The sequence below is a fragment of the Macaca thibetana genome, chromosome 7 (genome assembly GCF_024542745.1).
Source record: "Macaca thibetana thibetana isolate TM-01 chromosome 7, ASM2454274v1, whole genome shotgun sequence".
Classification (NCBI taxonomy): domain Eukaryota; kingdom Metazoa; phylum Chordata; class Mammalia; order Primates; family Cercopithecidae; genus Macaca; species Macaca thibetana.
In genome coordinates this window covers 124,170,811-124,193,742 of record NC_065584.1, presented here as the reverse complement: position 1 = coordinate 124,193,742, position 22,932 = coordinate 124,170,811, and the positions used below count along the sequence as shown (strand labels likewise).

The 22,932-nt window shown below is 42.8% G+C and overlaps 1 protein-coding gene across 1 annotated transcript in view; it reads left to right on the top strand.

The window, feature by feature from the left end:
- Window positions 1–6,777, top strand: part of GPR176 (G protein-coupled receptor 176) — a 120,155-nt gene extending 113,378 nt beyond the window's left edge. Inside the window, exon 3 of the mRNA XM_050800149.1 lies at window positions 3,685–6,777. Within this exon, the coding sequence (XP_050656106.1) occupies window positions 3,685–4,807 (1,123 nt within the window). The 3' untranslated portion in view covers window positions 4,808–6,777. The remainder of the gene's footprint in view (window positions 1–3,684) is intronic.
- The last annotated feature ends 16,155 nt before the right edge of the window (window positions 6,778–22,932 follow it).

The following is a 22,932-nucleotide window of genomic DNA, read 5'->3' as shown; positions in this document are numbered from 1 at the left end:
CAGCCGCTCAGCAGTTGCAGCTAATAATTGCTTTGTAGGAATCTAGATTCAGTGGGCAGGACTTTTCTATTCTTTCAGAAGAGGAATAAAAAAATCTAGAATTCCATAATTTAAAATGTTGGCAATTAATATTTTTTCAAAAAGTATTATGTGGGTCATCCGAATCCCTTTAGCAAGGTGAACGTATGCCCTGAGATGCCAATTTGCCACACCTGCTTTATGGTGACGTTGCATGTCTCTTCCATTGCTTTTTGAATATCTGGAAAGTGCCATTGCACAGGACTCGAATATAAGAGTGAAGTCAGAGTCCTTTCTCAAGAGTGCTTCTGGTGGGTACGCCAATGCCTTTTATGTCGAACCATTTTGTGTTCAGTGTCCTGCTGAATTCCCCCGGTACTACCTGCTCTGGTAAAGTCTTAAGTCTTCAGTTTGATATTCTGGACTGAGATATAATTTACATATGATAAAATTCACCTATTTAAAGTATACAAGTCAATGAATTTTAGTATATTTATAGAGTTGTACAGCCACCGTCACAATATAATTTTAACATATTTCCATTAACTCACAAAGAAACTTGTGCCCATTTACTTACAGTCACTCCTTGTGCCCAGACCATAGCAGCCATGAGTCTACTTTCTTTTTCTGTATGTTTACGTTATTGGACATTACATGTAAGTGGAATCGTACAATGTGTGTTCTTTTGTGTCTGGCTTCTTTCACTCAGCATGTTTTCAAAGTTCGTGTTATAGAATGTATCAGTACTTCATTCATTTTCATGGCCAAATAATATATTCATTCAATTTTAGGAGTATACCGAATCTGTTTTTCCATTTACGAGTTGGTGGATATTTAGGTTGTTTCTACTTTTTGGATATTGTGAGTAATGCTGCTGTGAATCCTGAAAGGTTTTCTTTTTTTAAATAAGACTCAACAAGAAGGAGAATACGTTATTCTGAACAGTTTGCTGTTACACCTGGAAGTAGTGCAATAATCCCTGTGGGTTATTTCTGGGGCCTTGGTCTTAAACAAAGAAATACGAAAACAGTAAGAAATTCTCATTTTCTTTCCAGCAGAAAAGCTATTGTAATTTTACCATAATTTTAAAAAGTAAAACAAGTCCTTTTAGTAGGAAAACAGGGCTGATAAATTCCTATTTTGTTATTCACAGATGCAAATTACTCGCAAGCATCTGCATGTACACCTGAAGAAGAGAAGACAGTCTTTTCTCTCACTTCCTTCATAACTATTTGTTTCATGGCACTAAGTCAGCAGTTTAATCGGGAGGTCATCTACACTTCTTGCTTCACCGTTTAGAGGTGTACACACTCCAGCCTGGGCAACAGAGCCAGACTCCATCTCAAAAAAAAAAGAACATTATTTATAGTGAGCCTGTGTGCTTACGTTGCAATCTGCTTCCCAACACATAACAGGATTGGAAATTAATGGAAGCCTGGGTTTGTTACATGTCAGTGAGCAAATGGCAGTCAGAGCCAGTGAACTCCTAAGCATGTATTCACGTGTAGGGGTGTGTAGGACATGTATTCATGTGTAGGACTGGCAGTCAGAGCCAGTGAACTCCTAAGCATGTATTCATGTGTAGGGGTGTGTAGGACATGTATTCATGTGTAGGGGTGTGTAGGACATGTATTCACGTGTAGGGGTGTGTAGGACATGTATTCATGTGTAGGACTGGCAGTCAGAGCCAGTGAACTCCTAAGCATGTATTCATGTGTAGGGGTGTGTAGGACATGTATTCATGTGTAGGGGTGTGTAGGACATGTATTCACGTGTAGGGGTGTGTAGGACATGTATTCATGTGTAGGACTGGCAGTCAGAGCCAGTGAACTCCTAAGCATGTATTCATGTGTAGGGGTGGGGCCATCACATATTTACTGAGTCGTCCTTAGAAAACTACCTATATTCAGAGAAAAAAAAGTGAAAGCATGCATCACTTAGGTACTTCTTTCTCTTTTTCCCTCCTCCCAGAAAGAAATCTAGAACACATCTTACCATGCTCCCTCCTTCCCCGATTGTCCGTGGTCACTATTGTGTTTACATCCTATCTCTCTCAGCCTGGAATGTTCCTCTTCTGCTGGTCCCCCTGCCAGACTCCACTGCAGTGTCTCCTTCTCTTGCTATTTTCCCAGGTGGCTTTAGGCGCTACCTGTACCTCCTTTGTGCCTGCGGCTAGTAGAGCTGTCATCTCCTTGTTCGTAATTGTTAGTGTGTGTATCTTTGTCCCCATTGGGTTTAGAGACATTCCTGTGTCTTTTCATTCTTATAACCCAGTGCCAGGCACAGGACCTGGTGCATAGGTGGTGCTCAGAAGTACCTGTTACAGGAGGCTGGGCACAGTGACTCACGTCTGTAATGCAACCACTTTGGGAGGCCGAGGCAGATGGATCAACTGAGGTCAGGAGTTTGAGACCAGACTGGGCCAACATGGCGAAACTCCGTCTCTACTAAAAATATAAAAATTAGCCAGGCATGGTAGTGCATGTCTGTAATTCCAGCTGCTTGAGAGACTGAAGTAGGAGAATGGCTTGAACCCAGGAGGCGAAGGTTGCAATGAGCCTAGATTGCACTACTGCACTCCAGCCTGGGCGACAGAGTGAGACTCTATCTCAAAAAAAAAAAAAAAAAAAAAAAAAAAAAAAAAAAGAAGTACGTGTTATTGGAAGGCTTGCCTGCTTACTTGCCCTATAAGTGAATGGGTGTCACTAAGGTTGTAAGGTCAACCCTAGCATTAACTGACTGCACAGATATGGCCAAACTAATGTGAAGAAACTGACCATATCTCTGAGGGCTAGTAGCAGCCCTTTTACTACAGATGTGGTTCTAGGGTCCAAAGAGTTACTCGGTTCCCTCAAATCTCTGGTGATACTGAAACAGCGTGCTTTTGGAATTCTGTTTAGGTGGTTACAGACGATCAAATTAATGGTTGGAAGGAAAACCAATGTCTCATCTGATTTTAACAAAAATCTAATTGTGCAGGCATTTTAGACCTATTAATTGCCCTGAGGATTACTGAGTGATTGTCGTGGGAGCAATGACTGTTGAGCAGGCATAACTCTTGTCAGCTGAATTGATTTTTGTGAAAGGACCTTGTCAGAATCCATTCTTCATCCTGGGTTCTTCTGCCCTGAACAGCTGTAATTGCTAATGATATCTGGACTGTGGCTAGTCTGCTTTAGATATGTGTGTAGACAAACTGATTTCTGTTGGTAGCTTTGAAGATTGCCCTAAAGCTTCTTTAGCCCACGTAAAATTTTTTACCAATTACCCTTTACCCTCAAATTGAAAAGTAGATATCTTTATAGCAGATGGAGAAATCTTTTATATTGAGAGCACTCTTTGAGATTTCATCCTGGTAGCAACAATGATAAAGCTAGCTATGAATTGAAATTGTTTCCTTGTTTTCCTGTAACGCCTGGTGAGGACAGGGCTTTCCTCTGCTGCTTTGGAAAGGTTTCTGTTTTTTCGTCTAGTGACGCTTCTTATTGTACTAGCAAAGTCCTCAAAACTTAAGGTCTGGCTTCTGGGATTCCCTCAGTGTTTCTTTATCTTAGGCTGAATAAAAGAACTTGACCTTTCTTCCCTCTCACCTGCTTTTGGTGATATAGATTCCGCTAATTTAAGAAGTGTCTTCTGTGGAATTAATTTTGTTTGTGTATCTTGCAGGTACTACTCAGTCCTCTATCCACTGGAGAGGAAAATATCTGATGCCAAGTCCCGTGAACTGGTGATGTACATCTGGGCCCATGCAGTGGTGGCCAGTGTCCCTGTGTTTGCAGTAACCAATGTGGCCGACATCTATGCCACGTCCACCTGCACGGAAGTCTGGAGCAACTCCTTGGGCCACCTCGTGTACGTTCTGGTGTATAACATCACCACGGTCATTGTGCCTGTGGCGGTGGTGTTCCTCTTCTTGATACTGATCCGACGGGCCCTGAGTGCCAGCCAGAAGAAGAAGGTCATCATAGCAGCGCTCCGGACCCCACAGAACACCATCTCTATTCCCTATGCCTCCCAGCGGGAGGCCGAGCTGCATGCCACCCTGCTCTCCATGGTGATGGTCTTCATCTTGTGTAGCGTGCCCTATGCCACCCTGGTCGTCTACCAGACCGTGCTCAATGTCCCCGACACTTCCGTCTTCTTGCTGCTCACTGCCATTTGGCTCCCCAAAGTCTCCCTGCTGGCAAACCCTGTTCTCTTTCTTACTGTGAACAAATCTGTCCGCAAGTGCTTGATAGGGACCCTGGTACAACTACACCACCGGTACAGTCGCCGTAATGTGGTCAGTACAGGGAGCGGCGTGGCTGAGGCCAGCCTGGAACCCAGCATACGCTCGGGCAGCCAGCTCCTGGAGATGTTCCACATTGGGCAGCAGCAGATCTTTAAGCCCACAGAGGATGAGGAAGAGAGTGAGGCCAAGTACATTGGCTCAGCTGACTTCCAGGCCAAGGAGATATTTAGCACCTGCCTGGAGGGAGAGCAGGGGCCACAGTTTGTGCCCTCTGCCCCACCCTTGGGCACAGTGGACTCTATATCCCAGGTGGCACCAGCAGCCCCTGTGGAACCTGAAACATTCCCTGATAAGTATTCCCTGCAGTTTGGCTTTGGGCCTTTTGAATTGCCTCCTCAGTGGCTCTCAGAGACCCGAAACAGCAAGAAGCGGCTGCTTCCCCCCTTGGGTAACACCCCAGAAGAGCTGATCCAGACAAAGGTGCCCAAAGTTGGCAGGGTGGAGCGGAAGATGAGCAGGAACAATAAAGTGAGCATTTTTCCAAAGGTGGATTCCTAGCAAGGATGGTCTTGGAAGCAATGGGGAGCTTCCATATCCCACCAGAGTGTGGGAATACTGTGGCCATATGATTGTATGATCTCCTTGCAACTCAGTATGAGTTGATTCCTGCAATATGGGCCAGATGCTTTTGAATGATAGGGAAATCTACATAAAATCCAGTGTCCTCTTTATTGAGGGAGTATACATATCCATCTCAGTGGTCCGTGTCCTTAGTGAAGTCCACATTATTCTCTGTGGGGACAAGAGCTGGGCAGTTTCAAATGGGTCTTGAGGCGGGTATTCCGTGTACACTTTCTGGGGATGCCTCGCTTCCCTGGGCTCCGCAGAGAACACACGGAGAGAAGACTTTCAGAGCTCCCAGGGAGCAGGAACACTCTAAGGGAATTCCAAGATCATGATGGAGCAGGGTGGCCCCAGAGAAAATGCCTGTTTGATTAACTTAAACATGTAAAACATTTTCTATTGAGAAGATAGGGATTTGGCATCTTACACCATTTCTCTGGAAGCCCGAGTCATATGACTCAACTGTTTCTCCTGATACCCTTCATCCCTTTCATTGGGATGTAGGTGAGGGATGACGATTCCACACCTATGGTAGACATGACAATAGATGTGGCCAGGAGTAAGGGAGATATTTCATCCTTGATAATTCTGATTTTCCCTTGGCACCACCAACGCCTCAGAGAGATCCACCTGCCCCCTCCGGTCAGGGTCAGTGGTGGTTGGAAAACACTGAAAAGTCTTCACTATGTGTTTCACCTTAAATTGTGTTTTCTCAACAAATGAGAGAGAAGCTTACAGGGGGAGATGCCTGAGAGATGCCTCTAGCGCTGTAGTTTTTTTCTCTTCCCTATGATCTCGCATGAAGGGTGCTACGTAACAACCAGTATGAGTCAAGTGTATTGAAAAAATCATCTTCTGCAAACTTTCGGAATTAAAAGGTATTTTTTAAATGGAGAGTTAGTGTAAGCTGGGTTCTTTGGAAACATCAAACTGAAAAGACCTGATTTGGAAAGGTGATTCTGCCCGAAAGGTTGGCAAGAATCTGACAAAGATGGTTTCCTTCCGAGGAAGACTCCAGAACTCAGGTATGGCCAGTCTCCTTTTCAGTCTGTTTGTACAACTGTGGTTCTCTCTTAATTTTGGACACAGAGGAGGAACAGAACAGGGAGAAATAGTCATTGTAGAGTGCCAAGGCAACATCTGGCCCAGATGAGCTCTTCACTTCCTCCTTCCCTGTCTTTGTAGGAGCCAGAGTGGGTAGAAGAGGGAGGGCAGTGTCCTCAACTCATCAGCCTCACAAGCAATTTGGGACCCCTCTGGGGTGGATTTCACCGGGTTGAATTAGAACCGCCGATAACACTTCCCTGTTAGTGAGGACAAACCAAGTGCCAGCTCTGCCCTTTTCTCTAGGGTGTTTTGTTCTTGCTCTTGGTACTTAGGGGAGCTAGTCTGGTGCCTTGAGCAAGCTTGAAGGGAAGTGGAAACTTCCGCATCTCCATTCGTCCCCTCTTTTGACCACACTGGCCCTGTCTCTTGGAGGGAGCCTAGACCCTGTAGGGAGTTTTGTTTTCCTTACTTCTCTTGGGTGTGGTGTCTTGTGTTTCCTGAACGTTAACCCAAAGACCCTGCCCCTGGAGAGGAAGCACCTTCCTCTTTGTGTTGGTCTCCTCATAACACTGTTTGCTCACAGCAGAAACGGGGCTGCCACACCCTCCCACGACTCCACTGCCTCCCGGGCCCTGTGTGCATGGCATCTATAGCTCCTTGCCCTGATAGTGAGCGCTGTGGCCCTTCAAGCTTATCTTTCAAAACTTTCACAATCATTACAACTTTTATCAAGGGGAATAATAATCTCTAGGAAAATTGTGTCCACTTTAGGAGACTCTGTCAAGTGTAGCCACTTTGGTGTTGTTCTGATAATATACTGTATATGTACAACTTAATAAATTTTGATGAGGCAGAATCTGGTTGGGTATGTTTCTTATGTATGTTGGAAGCAGATGGCTGACTTCTAACAGGTCATTGCCAGGTGTATTTCTATACTCTTTGAAGAATAACATTTTAATAAAAAAATGAAAAGCAGTTTCTGAAATCAAGAAAAGTTGTATGAGCTATATTTTCTCCCCTTTTTATCTCCCTCAAGTGATATACTGTTGGAACCTGTCTCTTCCTACAGGGTCTCAGATGAAAGATACTCATTTTTTTTTTTTTCCTCATGAATGCAGATGTGGCATTTCAGTAGCATTTTCTTGTGTTGTTGCAACTAAAAGAAAATAAGTTCCCTAAGGAGAAAATGCAACATCTGAAAAAATATCACCAAGATGGGTTCCAGATTTTGGCGATGGACACCCAAATCTCTAGGCGGAGCTACACAAGGGAAGCCTGGAGTGCAGCCATCGTCACCCCTCCTGTACGGGAGCGGCGTCAGGAGCACAACAGTTAGGGCCATGAGCTTTGAGGTCAGATGGCCTGTGTTTAAATCCTGGCCCCACACTGACTAGCCTTGTGACCTTGGGAGGATGAAGTCACCTCCATGTACCTCAGTTCCCTCCCTGTAAAATGGGAGGATAATAATTGTGGCAGAAGCTTCTGTTGCCCCTACTCACATATTTCACCTATGACTTTGGCTGTGTCCACAGTGGGCTGTTGCTGGCGGCATCTACTCACTTCCCTGAAAGCAGAGCTCCCTGTGTCTGGGAATAATCCTTGGCCTGTGGGGCATGGGAACCACTGGATAAATGCCTCTGCTTCCTGTCCTGCTGGACAATTGTAGGAGGCCTCTGTCCAGTTCTCAAGAGGTCACTGACACAGAGTTAAGTCCCTGTGGCCCACCATGGTGCTTCAATAGCGCAGCCTTCTATTGACTCTGCTTTCTCCTTCTCCGATTCGCTTTCTACAGCCCTCATTCACACCCTCAGGGATCACCTCCCAAACATCCTACCTGCACAAAGCCCTCGTCTCAAGCTCTGTTTTCAGGGAGTCCGAGTGAGGCATGGAGCGCCTGTTAGGATTACATGAGATAATCTGTTTAACACAATGCCTGGCACAGAGTACAGCTGTATCAGTGTTAGCACTTACACAGTACATAAAAAAAATAAAGTGGCTAGGCAGCTTATGTGGAATATTCTTGGAAAACTACAGGTCTTTTCCCCAGTTATTCTAACAGTAATTCATATTCATAATGATGATACTTTGGGGTAATACATAATGCCAAGGGACTATTAGATTCCCTAAAGAAAAAATAACTGTGTAAGCCAGAGTATTTCTTAACTAGACAATTCCCAGTTGAAAAAAAATAGGATGTTCAAAGAAGGTTCACTTTGGCCACTAACCTGTAGGCCATATCTGAATATGAATGCACTCAATGACTGTTTCGAAGTAAGAGCAGAGCGGAGTACACAGGATATCGAACGACAGATATACAAATCCGAAGTGGCCCCAGCTGTAGGAAAGAAACTGCAAGTTAGTTGGTGGGCTAAGTGAACATCTGGAGTTCAAGCACCGGTCTGATTCATCTGAGGAGAAAAGCCACTCCTGCATCCCAGCTGGGTACTGCTGAGCTCTTGGCAGACCTGCGCCAGAGGTGAGGTGGTTCTGCGCACATGCAGCTGCTGCTACAGGTCGGATCAGAGATGCACAAGGGAAAAAGTTTATTACGGGCGGAATTTTGGTGGAGGGAAAGGGTTAATGCTTTCATGGTGTAGTCTACCAATGTCTCAACATACAATGTCAGTAATACCATAGCAGAGCGATGCACTTTCCCCAAATAGTTGTAAGTATGTCGCAGATTCATATCCCAACTAATGTGCCACATTAGAGCTCTGTAACCAAAAGAGAAATGAGTCATGGTAAATAAACTGGGGATCTGTGAATGAAATAGGAATTGAAATAAGTATCAATGCCCAGGGCAGCATCAAAAGCATTTTTGTGCAAGACGTATAAAATAAATGGAAATGAGCTTAGATTCCCCATACGTGAGGTTTCAGAAGATAAAACAGCTCCCTTTTTCTTAGCCTCAGTTTCAACCCGTCTCCCCGCCATTTGTGCGAAAGGTATCCGTTAGTTGATCAGTAGAATAAAGGTCTGGAAACCTGTATGGAAATGAAACTCTGATCTCCAGCATTGTTTATGCAAACCTCTATAGCACTTCATGTCCTGGGGATTCAGGGGTTCTTATTGCCAGATTGAAATGAGTGAATGGTGAATGAATACATAAGAGATACAGCACCTGGAGCAGGGGCGCGGTCTCTGTCGTGTAGGAGTGATGAAAGATTTGCTTTCAGTGGAGTTATTGCTGGCTCTTATTGATTTCCTTGGAATGACTCCTGCAGAGTTAAAAGGCATCAAATGCAAGGCCTTTGATCCATCTCCTTCTTCAAACACCCAAGCCTCCTTTTAATTCACTAGGAGTGTAAGTTCCAAAGTTGGAGGGGAAGTTCAATACTGAGAAACACAGTTCCAGGCATGTGTGTTGGGCTTGAAGAATAGTTCTTTTATCAGCTATTTCGATCAGAACTTAGTGATGAAGTCTTTCTGCCTCCCTCAGATTTCTTTTTATATGTGTATTCATTGCAGTCCGTATACAAAATGTAATATACACACAGAGGAGTTACTAGAATAAACACGTGGTATACATTGTAAGGCAACAGGTGAGAAAATAGAACACACGGCATGATGCTCTTGCTGTATTAACCATATTCCCTGTGCATCTAACTTCTCTTCTGCCTTTGCCTGGCCCCTCTCATTCACATGCATTGCCTCAGGGTAGGGGATGAGGCTTTCACTGCCTCAAGGAAAAGCAGATATCCTTTGAATCTCTTCCTAGCTTTTGTGTCTCAAAAACCAGGTTTTAGGAGAACAGAGGGGACTCTTGGGGTTAAGCCAGTGAAGTTTTGGTCATAATTATCAAGAAGTGGGGCATGCTCTAGGCATCTACTGGATAAAGGTCAGGAATGCTGTCAAATGCCCTCTAACGCAGAGGACGGCCCTCACAACAAAGAATTGTCTGGTCCAAAATACCAGCAGTGCTAAGGTTGAGACACTCCGGGTTAGACAAAAGTTTGAGGTGATTTGAGGAGGGTGGGACCGTCTCCCTAACCCTTACCTCTGTCCTCCATGCAAACCCAGGTTACTTATGGAGAAAACAGAAGAAATTTAAAGAGAGTTGTCTAGGTCATGAGACATCTGCTCGAGGGAAAAATGCCAGCCTGGCTGCTTTTCCTCAGTTGGGTATCTGCTTCAGGATGGACTTGCTGATCTGCCCTCTGAATTTGGAGGTGTGAGAAAGGAACTGGAGAGAGATGACAGAGTAAACAGAGAGGGCATCCTGCACACCCACCCTGTGGCATGGTGAGAATGGGTGATTTTTCTCAATGTCAAGGAGACACCATAGAAACTCGACTTGAAAGCTGGCCAGACTTGGAGGAGGCTGCGGCTGGATGCTGAGTGGGGTTGAAAGTGGTCAGTCCAGTGCTGTGTCTGGCACCAGAGACATGTACAATGAGGGCCACATGCCACACCTCTGGCGATTCCCCCCCAAAGTACCAATGAGAGAACAATGGCTGCACCATTCAAGGAGAAGGTGTTTCCTCCTTTTGCCCATCCTTCCTCCTACCTCCGTGGAGGCAGAAGGGAGACCCGCAAGAGGAAACATCAAGCTATAGGAGGAGAGGATTCTCATCCACTCATGGTGAGTTCCTTATCAAGCCTGAGTTGGGGCAGAGGAAGAGCATTACATTAGGCATCATCCTGAACTTTACAACTGGACCAGACTCTTTCATATCTCAAAGTGCCTGTAGATTGTTAGGATCTCCCTGGGCAGCAGTTAAGGAACAAGAAAGGAAGCTTCCATGGATTGTTTACCACTTCTAGGTTCAGACTCTACAGTAAATCATGATGACAGTGAGGGGAGCCAGCCTTGGAATGAAGGTGACAAAGAAGACAGCATAGTACGGACAGGGCAACATGTACTTGATGATGTCACTGAGCTGCTAAGTCACATGTCTCTACCTTTGAACTTTCAGTTAATGCGAGACAATAAATTTCATGTTGTACATGCAAGTTTGAGTCAAAGTTTTGCTATTTTCTGCAGAAAGCACCCTCATCATACTTGATATGTGAGCTAATTTATTATTTACAAAGAAGAACACATCAGAAATTGCTCCTGTTTGGGGTACAATCTCAATAAAATAAAATAATAATCTCAGATAAATTCATTGTTTTCCTGCCTTTTAATGTTGTACCTGAAGTTTTATATTAACTTAATGAAGAAAACCCCGCAAAGGAACCATGTGTGGTTCCTGATAAGAAATGGCTGATTGTTTATACATATCCAATTCTATTTCCTCCTGAAATGCCACTAAAACCCCATGTAAGGGGTTAAAAAGAAACGTCATAAATCCAGAAGGATGCAAGGAATAGGAGAGAAGACAAAGCGCTCTATGGTTCCAGGTGAGTCTATAACCGCAACAAATTTTAGAAGCTGGAAAGAAGATGGATGGTGATAACTGATTGGGCAGCAGAGTTAAGAATTTCCCAAGAGCTTCTTTTCCTTTCCTTTTTTCTTTTCTTTTTTTTTTTTTTTATTGTGTGTGTTCTTTGGATCTTCATTTTTAAGAGCAGGAAACATTTCCTACTATCTCACTGAGGATATTAAGGATAATTCTTCTCTATGGGTTTGTCTTAATGTCTACTTTTCACGCTAGAGGTTTTTTGTTTGTTTGTTTTTTTGTCTGTCAATGATAGTTCTTAGCTAAGGTACTGGCTTCTCTAAGTACCTTCGAAATGAAAGCTCAGGTTGGGGAGGTTGACAGCTGTTTGAGAAGTAATTAGAGCCCCAGCTAGATCTGCTATTGGTGCCACGCTGCTGGGCCAGCTGCCTCTCCTTAGTCCAGCTTCCCCACCAGCCTGCACTTCCAGATCTTCTCTCCACACTCCATTCCCAACGCCCTTCCAGTCGGGACTTTACCTTCCTAAGGACTGGAAGTACTGCACAAGAGAGCGATATCCTCATCTACCATGACAGCAGGCAATCAAATTATGCTCAAAATGTGTGATGCGAAACAGAGTAAAATGTGAGTTATTCAGAAATATCGGGATGTGTGATGACTGCCAGAAGAGGCGGCTAAAATTATTGCAGGTCCTTGTCTCTGGGACTGTAATTGTTTGTTTTGTTAAGTCTTTTAGTTATATTTTTAAAAGAGTCTACATGTATTCTTTTGATAAGAATACAAATTAAAAGGCTTCTGAATTTTGCAAGGCACCATCAGACTAAACAAAAGAAAAAAGAAGAAACTATATACATTATTAGAGGAAATTTAGAAAATAAGGCAATTTAGGCTGTCAGGGTCAGAGAAACCAATGGCTTTTGCTGATGTACTCAAATCATGTCAGATGTACTCAGATAGTACCTTTGGCTTGGCTATACGAACTAGGCAATCATGGGCTACTCTGAATTCTACTTTTCTCCCCATATCTTCTATAGCCAAAAAGAAGGATTTCTTCTTTCTTCTTTTGTGTATTTTTACAGTGTTTTTAAGAATTATTGCTACTTTGTTATATAGATGTAATTTAAGTAATGCTGGTTTGCTTTAGAAATTAATTTAGAACCCACAAAATATTTTGGATTAATATGTCTAAGATACTGAGTTTAATGAGTCAAAGCATCCAGGATTTGTTTATTTATTTATAATTTATGTTCTCATCTACTTTTAAAAAATCTAAAGTGTATGCAATACAAGTACCTTTGCATCAACCAAAGGTCAGTAGAATATTACTTAGAAGTTCTTAATTAATTTTAATTTATAATACTCTGTCTTAGAGTTTATTCCCTTCGTAACATTTGGCTTCTTATTGCCTGCTTTATATTTAGATACGATGTTTCACTGGAGGATATTAAACACAGTCCACAGGCTTTCTGTAGGAAATGATACAATCTCTTTTTTGCAGATGGGGAAACTAGAGACACAGATGGCCACGTCATTAGCCCTAAGAGATGAAGCAAGTTAGAGACAGAGCTAAAAACAGTACAGAAAGCATTAAAGCCCAATTCTTCCAAAGCACCCTCTAAAGTACTGATGATCATTATCATCTATTATTATCATGACTATTTTTTGAATACCCACTTGGCACATATCATTAAACCATACTGGGGACTAGATGAAAATCCTTGATGCTTGGCAGCTGTTTTGCTCAATGTTATTTTCCCAATTTACTTCTTCTGCCTCATGATTTCCCCTGTTTTGTTGTAGAGGCGTTCAGTTTAAAATAAATGTTAAGATACTCTTGAAGGAATGCCAAGACTGAGGTCGCTCTGCGGAGAGCACTCAGAGGCATCATCTTATGTCTTGCATCCTCCATGTTAATATCTTCGCTTTTTTGAGACTTTTAAACATGAGCAGACAGCCAAGGGTGACCAGTCCTCTGAGGACAGTATCTAACATACAGGCAGATGCCAAAACAAACACACAAGAAAAAAGAAATTTGGAGGAAAAACAGGATATATAAAAAGAAGAAAACTTAAAAAAAAAAATCCATTCTTAATCTCCTTGGAGAGACATAAGAAGATGTTATATGGCCTTAAAAGGACATTCAAAGGTTCCTTCAGAGGGCCTCACTCTGTCACCAAGGCTGGAGTGCAGTGGCACCATCATAGCTCACTGCAACCTCAAACTCCCTGGGTTCAAGGGGTAATTTTAAAGAATTTTTTTGTAGAGATAGGGTCTTGCTTTGTTGCCCAGGCTGGTCTTGAACTCCTGGGCGAATCACTTTCACCCCTTGCCCACATTCCTGAGAGTCACTTGATACTCTTCCCTGTAAGGATATGAAACATTAACAAGATTCATTTATTCATAACAGTAAATATTATTGCATTTAATACATGCCATTGTAATGGAATATAAAGTGTTCAAGATACCGTCCCTGCTCTCTCAATGATTTCTTTTGATGAATGACAAGTCTTTCTTAAATTCAAAAGCTTTCTTTCTCCATAAAATTCTCATTTACTTTATATAGTGATAACATTTTGAATTTGGAAAATCTTAGCCTAGTCATATACCACCCCTGTAATTTAATATAAAGAAATTGAGGTCCAGGAAATTAAGAGCTTTGTCCAACTATGGATCAGAACTTATGATTCTTTTTAAATTTTTAATTTTTTTAACTTTTAAGTTCAGGGGCACATGTGCAGGATGTGCAGTTTGTTACGCAGGTAAATGTGTGTCACAGGGGTTGGTTGTACGGAGTATTTCATCACCCAGGTATTAAGCCTCGTACACATTGGTTATATTTCCTGCTTTTCTCCCTCCTCCCACCCTCCACCCTCCAATAGGCCCCAGTGTGTGTTGTTCCCTTCTGTGTCTGTGTGTTCTCATCATTTAGCTCCCACTTACAAGTGAGAACATGTGGTATTTGGTTTTTTGCAGAACTCATGATTTTTTTTTTTTTTTTTTTGAGACGGAGTGTCCCTCTGTCACCCAGGCTGGAGTGCAGTGGCGCGATCTCGGCTCACTGCAAGCTCCGCCTCCCGGGTTCAGGCCATTCTCCTGCCTCAGCCTCCTGAGTAGCTGGAACTACAGGTGACCACCACCACACCCGGCTGATTTTTTTGTATTTTTAGTAGAGACGGGGTTTCACTGTGTTAGCCAGGATGGTCTCGATCTCCTGACCTCGTGATCCGATCCGCCTTGGCCTCCCAAAGTGCTCTGATTACAGGCCTGAGCCACCGTGCCTGGCCTTCAATAGAGGATTTAACTCAGAAAAAGTGACCAATGAATGATAGGAAATTGAATGCATGGATGCAGGTATCCACCCGAATACAAAATTCTCACAAATTTGGGTCCAGGTAATGATCTCCAGATTCATTTAAAAAATGTGTTGGTAATTTTCACAAAAATACCATCATCTGTAGCAAGCAATACAAGATAGATGAGCATTTAATGCACACCAGATATGAACTGAACCTGATAATTCATCTGCTTTTCTTTCATTCTCCAGCATGGATTGGATGGTTGCTGTAATTTGACATAAAAGTACTCATTTTATTAACAAGTGCAATGAAAAATTCAGTATAGTGTCTCAAGTTTCTCTGTTTCAACAAAATAAAGAAGAGTGCTAGAGAGTTATCTTCCCATTGTTTGACAGATAGGCTGGTAAACTGAAGTCTGGAGAGGTGAAGAGGCTTGCCCTTCCATAACAGAGGTGGGATACATGCAACTCTCATAAAACCTAAACCAATTCTGAACCTGTTCTATTGCATCGTTCTATAAAAATAGGGCACTTCTCTTGTGGTTTTGCTGTGCTTCATTCTTTGTTCGACAATTGCAGGGACAAGACAGATGGCTGTTACCATTACCCAGATGTTTCTAAACAAGCAATTCTTGCTGCCATGCACGTTGAGCAGACAGCTTTTCCATTGGTATGAATGCTGTTTCAGTCCAGGCTGAGATACATGAGCAGGTCCTTTCCAAATAGAGCAGAGACTGCTTAAATCAGAAGATCACAGGGTCTCAGAGCTGGAAGTAGTGGTAGAAACCTTTATCGACCTCTTATTTAGTAGACGAAGAAACTGAGGTGGAAAGAGGTTAAGAGACTGGGCCCAGGCCACACTGTTTTTGGCAAAGACAGCACAGAAAATCCAGAGATGTGGCTGGGTGTGGTGTGGTGGCTCACACCTGTAATCTCAGCACTTTGGGAGGTCGAGGTGAGTGGATCACCTGAGGTCAGGAGTTCGAGACCAGCCTGGCCAACATGGTGAAACCCCATCTCTACTAAAAATACAAAAATTAGCTGGGCGTGGTGGCATGCGCCTGTAATCCCAGCTACTTGGGAGGCTGAGGAAGGAGAATTGCTTGAACCTGGGAGGCAGAGATTGCAGTGAGCCAAGATAGCGCCACTGCCCTCCAGCCTGAACAGCAGAGCAAGACTCTGTCTCAGAAAAAAAAAAAAAAAAGAAAATCCAGAGATGTGTATTTTAAAATGTGTGTCAGTGATGAATTACAAAAATATAAAACATAACAATTTTTCAACAAAATTAAAACATAAATTCTAGTTTGCCTATTATGGCAAAATGAGGGGAAAATAAGCCAGCTTCTATTAAGAAAGGAGTTTGGATGATCAAATTTTAAAAATATCAACAAGAAAACCAATAGTCATCAAAATGATGACCAGTTCCTCGTATAATAAACACTGTATGTTCAGATAGGAAACATTACTTTGAATTTGAGCTAAGAAAAAGATCGTGTAAGAAATAAAGTGAGGCCGAGCGTGGTGGCTCAAGCCTGCAATCCCAGCACTTTGGGAGGCCGAGATGGGTGGATCACGAGGTCAGGAGATCGAGACCATCCTGGCTAACCCGGTGAAACCCCGTCTCTACTAAAAAATACAAAAAACTAGCCGGGCAAGGTGGCGGGTGCCTGTAGTCCCAGCTACTCGGGAGGCTGAGGCAGGAGAATGGCGTGAACCCGGGAGGCGGAGCTTACAGTGAGCTGAGATCCGGCCACTGCACTGCAGCCTGGGCGACAGAGCGAGACTGTGTCTCAAAAAAAAAAAAAAAAAAAAAAAAAAAAAAGTGAGAAGCTAAGAATGCCAGGATGAGGCTTAAACATTGTGGCAGCCTGACCCTTGACTGATGAACAAACCCCTGTGGTGGTTTCCTTCTTATTTCTTCATCTCTGAGATGTTAACTCTGAGAAAAATCATTTCCGTACATTGCTGCTTAACACCCTAAATATTTGGTTTGAATGTGTTTCTAATACGGCATCTTAATTGTTTTAGCTTCCTTTACTTTTTGTTAAAATATGTACAAAGGTTTACATAATAATGAAGGCTTACATAACTTATATGAAGTTTTAGTATTGTAGGAAAACAGCCTGTTGCATAGCAAGATGACCAGTGTGTTCCTGTAGCATAGATAACCCCCACAGAGATGCTTATCTAACCACCCCAGGGGTCATGAGTTTTGCAAGAAGGCCTGAGGCATGACTGGCTGCACATCTTTCCCTAAAATCTTGCTATATAAAGGATGCTTTCTGGAGGGCAGGTGCGGGGATCCACTGTCTCTCTGGCTACCAGAGACACGGCTTCTGTTTGTAAGCCCCCTACTGAATGTTTCTTTCTGAGAAAATGGACTTGTCAGCTTCTTTCATTGGCCTCTCAGCTTCCTCGGCCTTTGGGGGTAGGTTTGCACAGACCTGCTCACCTCGAGCAAGTACATGGATCAGGAGATCCAATTTAAAACAACAAACGAACGAACCCCTGTGGGATCAGAGAGACCAAGCTCAATACTGAAGTTAGATTTTAGACTCAGAGACAAGCTTACTGGTAGGTTGAAAACATGAAGCATGAAACCCAATGCATGGGCAATGTTCAGATACTGTTGGTTTCAGCCCAGGATTGATAGTTGCAGTGAAATTTCAGCCATGATCCGCAAGCAGTGTCACATCCACTCAGCTGACAGGGGCGAGATGTCAGGAGTAGAATACTAATCTCGGTGGGCATCTGGCAACTGAAACTGCAGCTGGCCTTGGGAAGTGTCTGCCAACTCTTTAAATCTTTGCAGGTACAGAGTTGCTGCAGGTGACCAAACTTTGGAGCCAGTAAGATCATGAGAAAGTTCAGCAGTCTGTTACTTTGAGGGAATTTCCTCAGAAAAGAAGAGAAACTGATTTTTTTTCCCCTTTCTGGTGAGAATGACTCACTTGGCAGAGCCGATTGCTTTAGGGCCGAGTTGACATGATACCTTCCCCCTGCAAATGACTCCGGGTATTATAACATACCTTTGTTTTCACTGATTTACTTTACTATCTTTAAAAACAACCCTCTAGGCCAGAAACATGTAGCTGCACTGCTGTGTGTGCGTGTGTGTGTGCGCGCACTGATTTTTACACAATTTCACAACGTCCTGGAAGTTTTTGGCCCCCTGTGTTGACATGTGGATCGCTCGAGCCAGTTAAATAGAGTTATATGACAATGCATGACCTAACTTCTTTACTGAAAGCAAACCTAAAGTCATCGTTGTTTTTGGACCAATAGGCATTGAGAAATTGTAATCTTCTAAAAAATGGAGACATCCACTGACCAGCAGCTAATTCTGCGGAGCACTCCACAGCAGACCGGGAGAGGAGGGAAAGAGTTCTACAGGGAGAGCATTTTTCAGTGTCTAGCCTGCTGTTTGCAAAGCAAGTGCTGGATGTCACTGTTTACAGCCTCCGGGTAGAACGGCTGCAGGAGGCTCCACGGTGCCTCCGGGAGCAATGTCCTCGCCAGTATTTACCCTCTAAAACATTAACTTGAAGTCAGGGGTTCATCTGTACCACAAGAACCAAAGGACTTGTTAAAAATGCAGATTCCTGGTCTGTGTTCCAGACCCACTGAATCATGTAATAGGAACTAGAATCAATATTTTAAATCACACCTGAACTGATCCTTCTGAACAACAAAGTCCGACAACCCATTCGAATCGGGTTTATTTCACAGCTTTTAAGTTCTAAAAAATGTACTCAAATAAGGTACTAAGCACACACTAAACATAGGCTTAACATGTATTTCACTTTCAATAAAAACAGCATTAAGCCTGGGCGACATAGGGAGACTTCACCTCTTAAAAAATAAAATAAAATAAAAAATAAATTCATCTGGGTGTGGTGGTGCGTGCCTGTAGTCCCAGCTACTCAGGAGGCTGAGGAGGCTGAGGTGGGAGATTGCTTGAGCCTGGGAAGTTGAGGCTGCAGTGAGCCATGATCATTGTGCTATTGCACTCCAGCCTGGGCGACAGACTGTGACCTTATCTCAAAGAAAAAAAAAAAAAAAAAAAGGGTTACCCGTTCCGGAACCTGAATGTTGCTTTTTCAGGGTTTATTTACTTCCCTGTTCATGACCCTTGCTGGCATGGATGGCACTGTGCCCAAGCAGGATTGGGAAGTGCTGGAGAGAGTACAGTTGGTATAAAAGGGGTAAATGCAATAAAACATGTACCTCTTTTTAAGTCTACTGATTGAATGTAAATACAGATGTGTGAGAACTTTCAGTGTCTCAAAGTCACCATGGTTTTTAGATATTATTTATATGTACTAACGTTTTAAAAAATGCATTTTTTTTGAGATCAAATTTTCACTTTTCCTATTTGGGTGGCTATTTAAAGACGCATCCAAGCACAGTTCAAACATACAAGATACTTCAGTTCAGTGGTTTCTTGAATTACACCTAAAATCCAAATGAACTTGTTTCTGAAAGTGGCTACCGATTTTTTTTTTTTTTTCTTAAAGAGGACAATCAGCACCATCTAGTGGACACAAATATCTCCTCTTCTTGAATTCAGACCCATGAGGAGATCAAGAGGGCAGGTTTTGGAACCTAGGTTGGAATCCCAGTGCCAGTTAGTTTCCCAATGACCTTGGGACAATTACCCTTTAGGTGCTCTGCTTCTCAACTCTAAATCCAGGTAATACTAGTGCCGACTCAGAATGGTACGAATGAAGTGAAATGATGCTTCGAAGGCAAGTCTGAAACACTTTGTAAATGTAATTTTTTAGTAACACTAAGCATAGATTCACAGGAGATGGGAACTGTCCAGTGGCAAACACTATTATCTGTCTCCAGTAGAAATGGCTATTCTACACAAAATCCAGTGTGTAGCATCTACCATATGAGGCTTAATGACATCCCTCTCCTACCACATTGTTACATTTGGTTGAAGTTGATGGTGAGAAAAGGGAAACTGGGGCAACAAGGCTGAAGGTAGTTGGTGCCCAGATGGCAAACAATGCTCTTGCTTGCTTTCATTCATTCAAATCTGACTCCACTCAGAAGGAGGATGTCAAGAGTAGGGAGAGACTGCGAACAAAAACAAAAGCTAACTCCGAAACTAACACTGCCACTGCCATCTGTCACCAACCTGGAATGAGACCAGGGAAATTTTAGCTTAAAATATCTTGACTCTAGAAAAAATTTTTATGAATGACTTTGAAAGGCACAACACTTTCCAGGATGTGTTTGCGGTTTTTGAAAATGGAACTGCAGAAAACACAGTATAGACACGTGGTGCTCACGGACTTATATCCCAATGTTGTTTTGAGGGTGTCACCTGCAATTGCTGACACAGAAGTATTTGGGGAAATTAAAAGCAAATACACAACAAATGCAGTTTATTAAAGCTGGCCCTTAAGGCACACACAGCCTCTCAGTGGTTTACAAAACGGAAGCATCAGGAGGTAAACAAACAACGTGAGAGTGACACAGAGACAGAAAACAATTCAAAATGAGATAAACAGTTTTATGCAAAATCTAGTCAATAGGGACTTAGTCTGGAAAGGTTACAAACCGTGAAGAGATGCAAGTGTACATGGAACCTGAATTTATTTTCACTGGCTTTATATGCATCTTCTGTTGCCTGTATTTCAAAAGCAACAGTTAAAAAAAGAAAACAGTAGTAATCATGTGCACTAATCACAGGTCTGCTTTTTCTCAGTTAACCTCCCCGCCCCAAGAAATTGGGAAGGTATTGTTTTCTTAGTGGACACTATTAGTCACCAAATTAAAAACCAGAAAGAATGGCCTTCGTTTATGGCGTATGAGAATTGTGCAGGCACTTGGCAATGATCTCGTCTTGCCCCTCAGTAAACAGTGGTTGGTGGGCTCGGAGCACTGGCATCATATAGGAGCCTGTTAGTCTCTGGTCTCACCTGATACTGAATCAGCAATTTTTTTTTCTTCTTTTTTTTTGAAGCAGCATTTTAAACAAGATTCCTCAGTGATTTGTCTGCACATTAAAGTTGAGAAGTACTAGATTCATTTGATCTCAGGTACATCCCTGGTTCAATATTTGATGAAATCTCCCCAGGTGATTGTAATGTGCAGTGCAGTTAAGCACTGCAAAACTAGTCCAACTTCATTTTTCAAACGAGGAAACTCTGGCCCACAAAAGCTTATGTATTTACCTAAGATGACCTAACTGTTTAGTATCAAAATCCAAATAATGTCGTCTCTCTTCTTCGTAAAAAAATAAAGCAGGGTCGAGGGGACAGAGCGTAGGCAGCGTGGAGATGGGAATAATTATTTTATATAGGGTGGTTGGGAAAGGCCTTCCTGAGGAAGCAGATGCCTGAGCAAAGAGAGGAGCAAACCATGTGGATAGCTGGGAAACTGTATTTCAGGCTGGTGTGTGTGTAGGTGTATGTGTGTGGTTATTTGGATTGGAGGAACAAGTGTTACCAAATTCCTGACAGATACTGCTCTGTGGGATGCAGAAACAGGCAATCAGAATTACCAGCTGTTCTCAAAATCCGATTCTCAAAATATTCCCTACCTTCTTCATATTCTTTACTCATTATTATGAGTATCTAAAGCCTTTGTTTAAAAAATGAGAACTATTAAATCTAGAAGTGTTTACAAGAACTGAAGTTTATAGCAAATATTCAAATACTGGAGAACACAGAGAACATTATTGAGTAGTATTCAAATAATAGATCTCCTAGCAGGGTTAACTGTACTACCCAGACTCATGGATTGGAAACTGCCAATTTAAGGATTTACTTTGAATCCAAAACTTGTTACTTTTTTGAACACTGCTCATAGAATTTGTATAAAGTATACAATGAGTATCAACCTATTTATATTTTATTTGCAAGAATGACTCACTGCCAGCAGCACACACGGCCAGGAACATACACTTACATAGCACCAACTACAAGCAAGACTGACTGATGAGACTGTAGCCATGTCTCTCCCAAGTGCTCTTGTCCTGGTTCCTGAAAATGATGACCTCAGCCTCGAACTCGGCATTTCCTGGGCTGGTTTTCAACTTGACATTGGTGAATTTCTTCAGTAACATCCCTAGGTTGGCTGCTAAATTTTAATTCTCACAGGAGAATTAGGATACTTTCTCCTATTTTCTTCATTTTGCAACTTTTTTTCTTTTGAGATTTGGAAAGCCACATAAATTCCCTGAGAAATGCTGGGAAGAAATCCCTGCACTGAAACACTAACAATGAGGACAGTGAGGCTGGAACCAGGTTTACCACGGGAAGCAGTAGGTAGGAGTGGAGGTCAGAGAGCCAACGGAAAGCCTTATCATTCAGAGATAATGTCTGCGTGGACCTGAATGGAAGCACTGAACTTCTGACGAGTGTTTGGATTCTGGATATATTCTGAATGCTGAGCTGATAGGACGAATTGACTGTAAAGTGTGAGAGGAAGAGGAATTGAGGACAACTCCAAGGTTTTTGGTTTAGGCATGACAGGATGAAATTACCATTTGCTGAGATGGATAGAGTGGGTGGGGACTCTGGAGAAGTTGTTTTTTCCTGTGTTAAGTTTGAGATGTTTACACATCTAAGTGGATATGTCAAATAGGCAGTTAGGTAAAGGAGTCTGGAGTTCAGGGAAGTCTGGGCTGGTGATAAGATGCAGGATTCAGGAGCATAGGGATGACATTTACAGCCAGGTTTTTAATATCCAGCACTGGCCTAGACCGCAGCTGTGTTCTTTCGACAACTCAACCTATGACTATTTGCTTCGCTGAAAAAAAACACATCTTATCTAGTTAAAACAATGAGGACAAAGGAGCCATGTATGCGAAAATGCTCTGTAAACGGTAACGTGCTGGGAAGCAGGAGAAATCTGATGGCACTGGAGGTGAGGAAAATCAGTTTGTGGACGTAGGGAAATAATTTTCGTGCACTGAGAATTAGAGGAACTGAGAAATGAAAGAAGGTGCAACAAGCAATTATAACTTTTTGGACTGTAGCCAAATCTGTGCAAAACGAATATTTTTAAAATTTCCATAGCACCCCAAATTTACTAGAGCTTCACATACATGGTCTTTTTGAGTTGCACAAGTCTTGTGAGAAGAGAATTATTATTGTTCCCATTTTGCGGAGGGGGAAACTGCTCGGAGAGAATAGCTGACCTGTAAGGCATCACAGCAACCTGAGGGACAGAGATACACAAGCATTCAGACGTCCCCATTCCGAATCCAACCTAAAGACGAACAAATCGCTCCCCACGCCCACGGTCGGCCGCGAAGACGGAGGGACACACCCAGGCCGCCCAGCTCGCGGACCTCCAGCAGCAGCCGGCCCCCGTCCCATTTCCGGATGGTACAGCCCTCTCCCCTATCGCGAGAC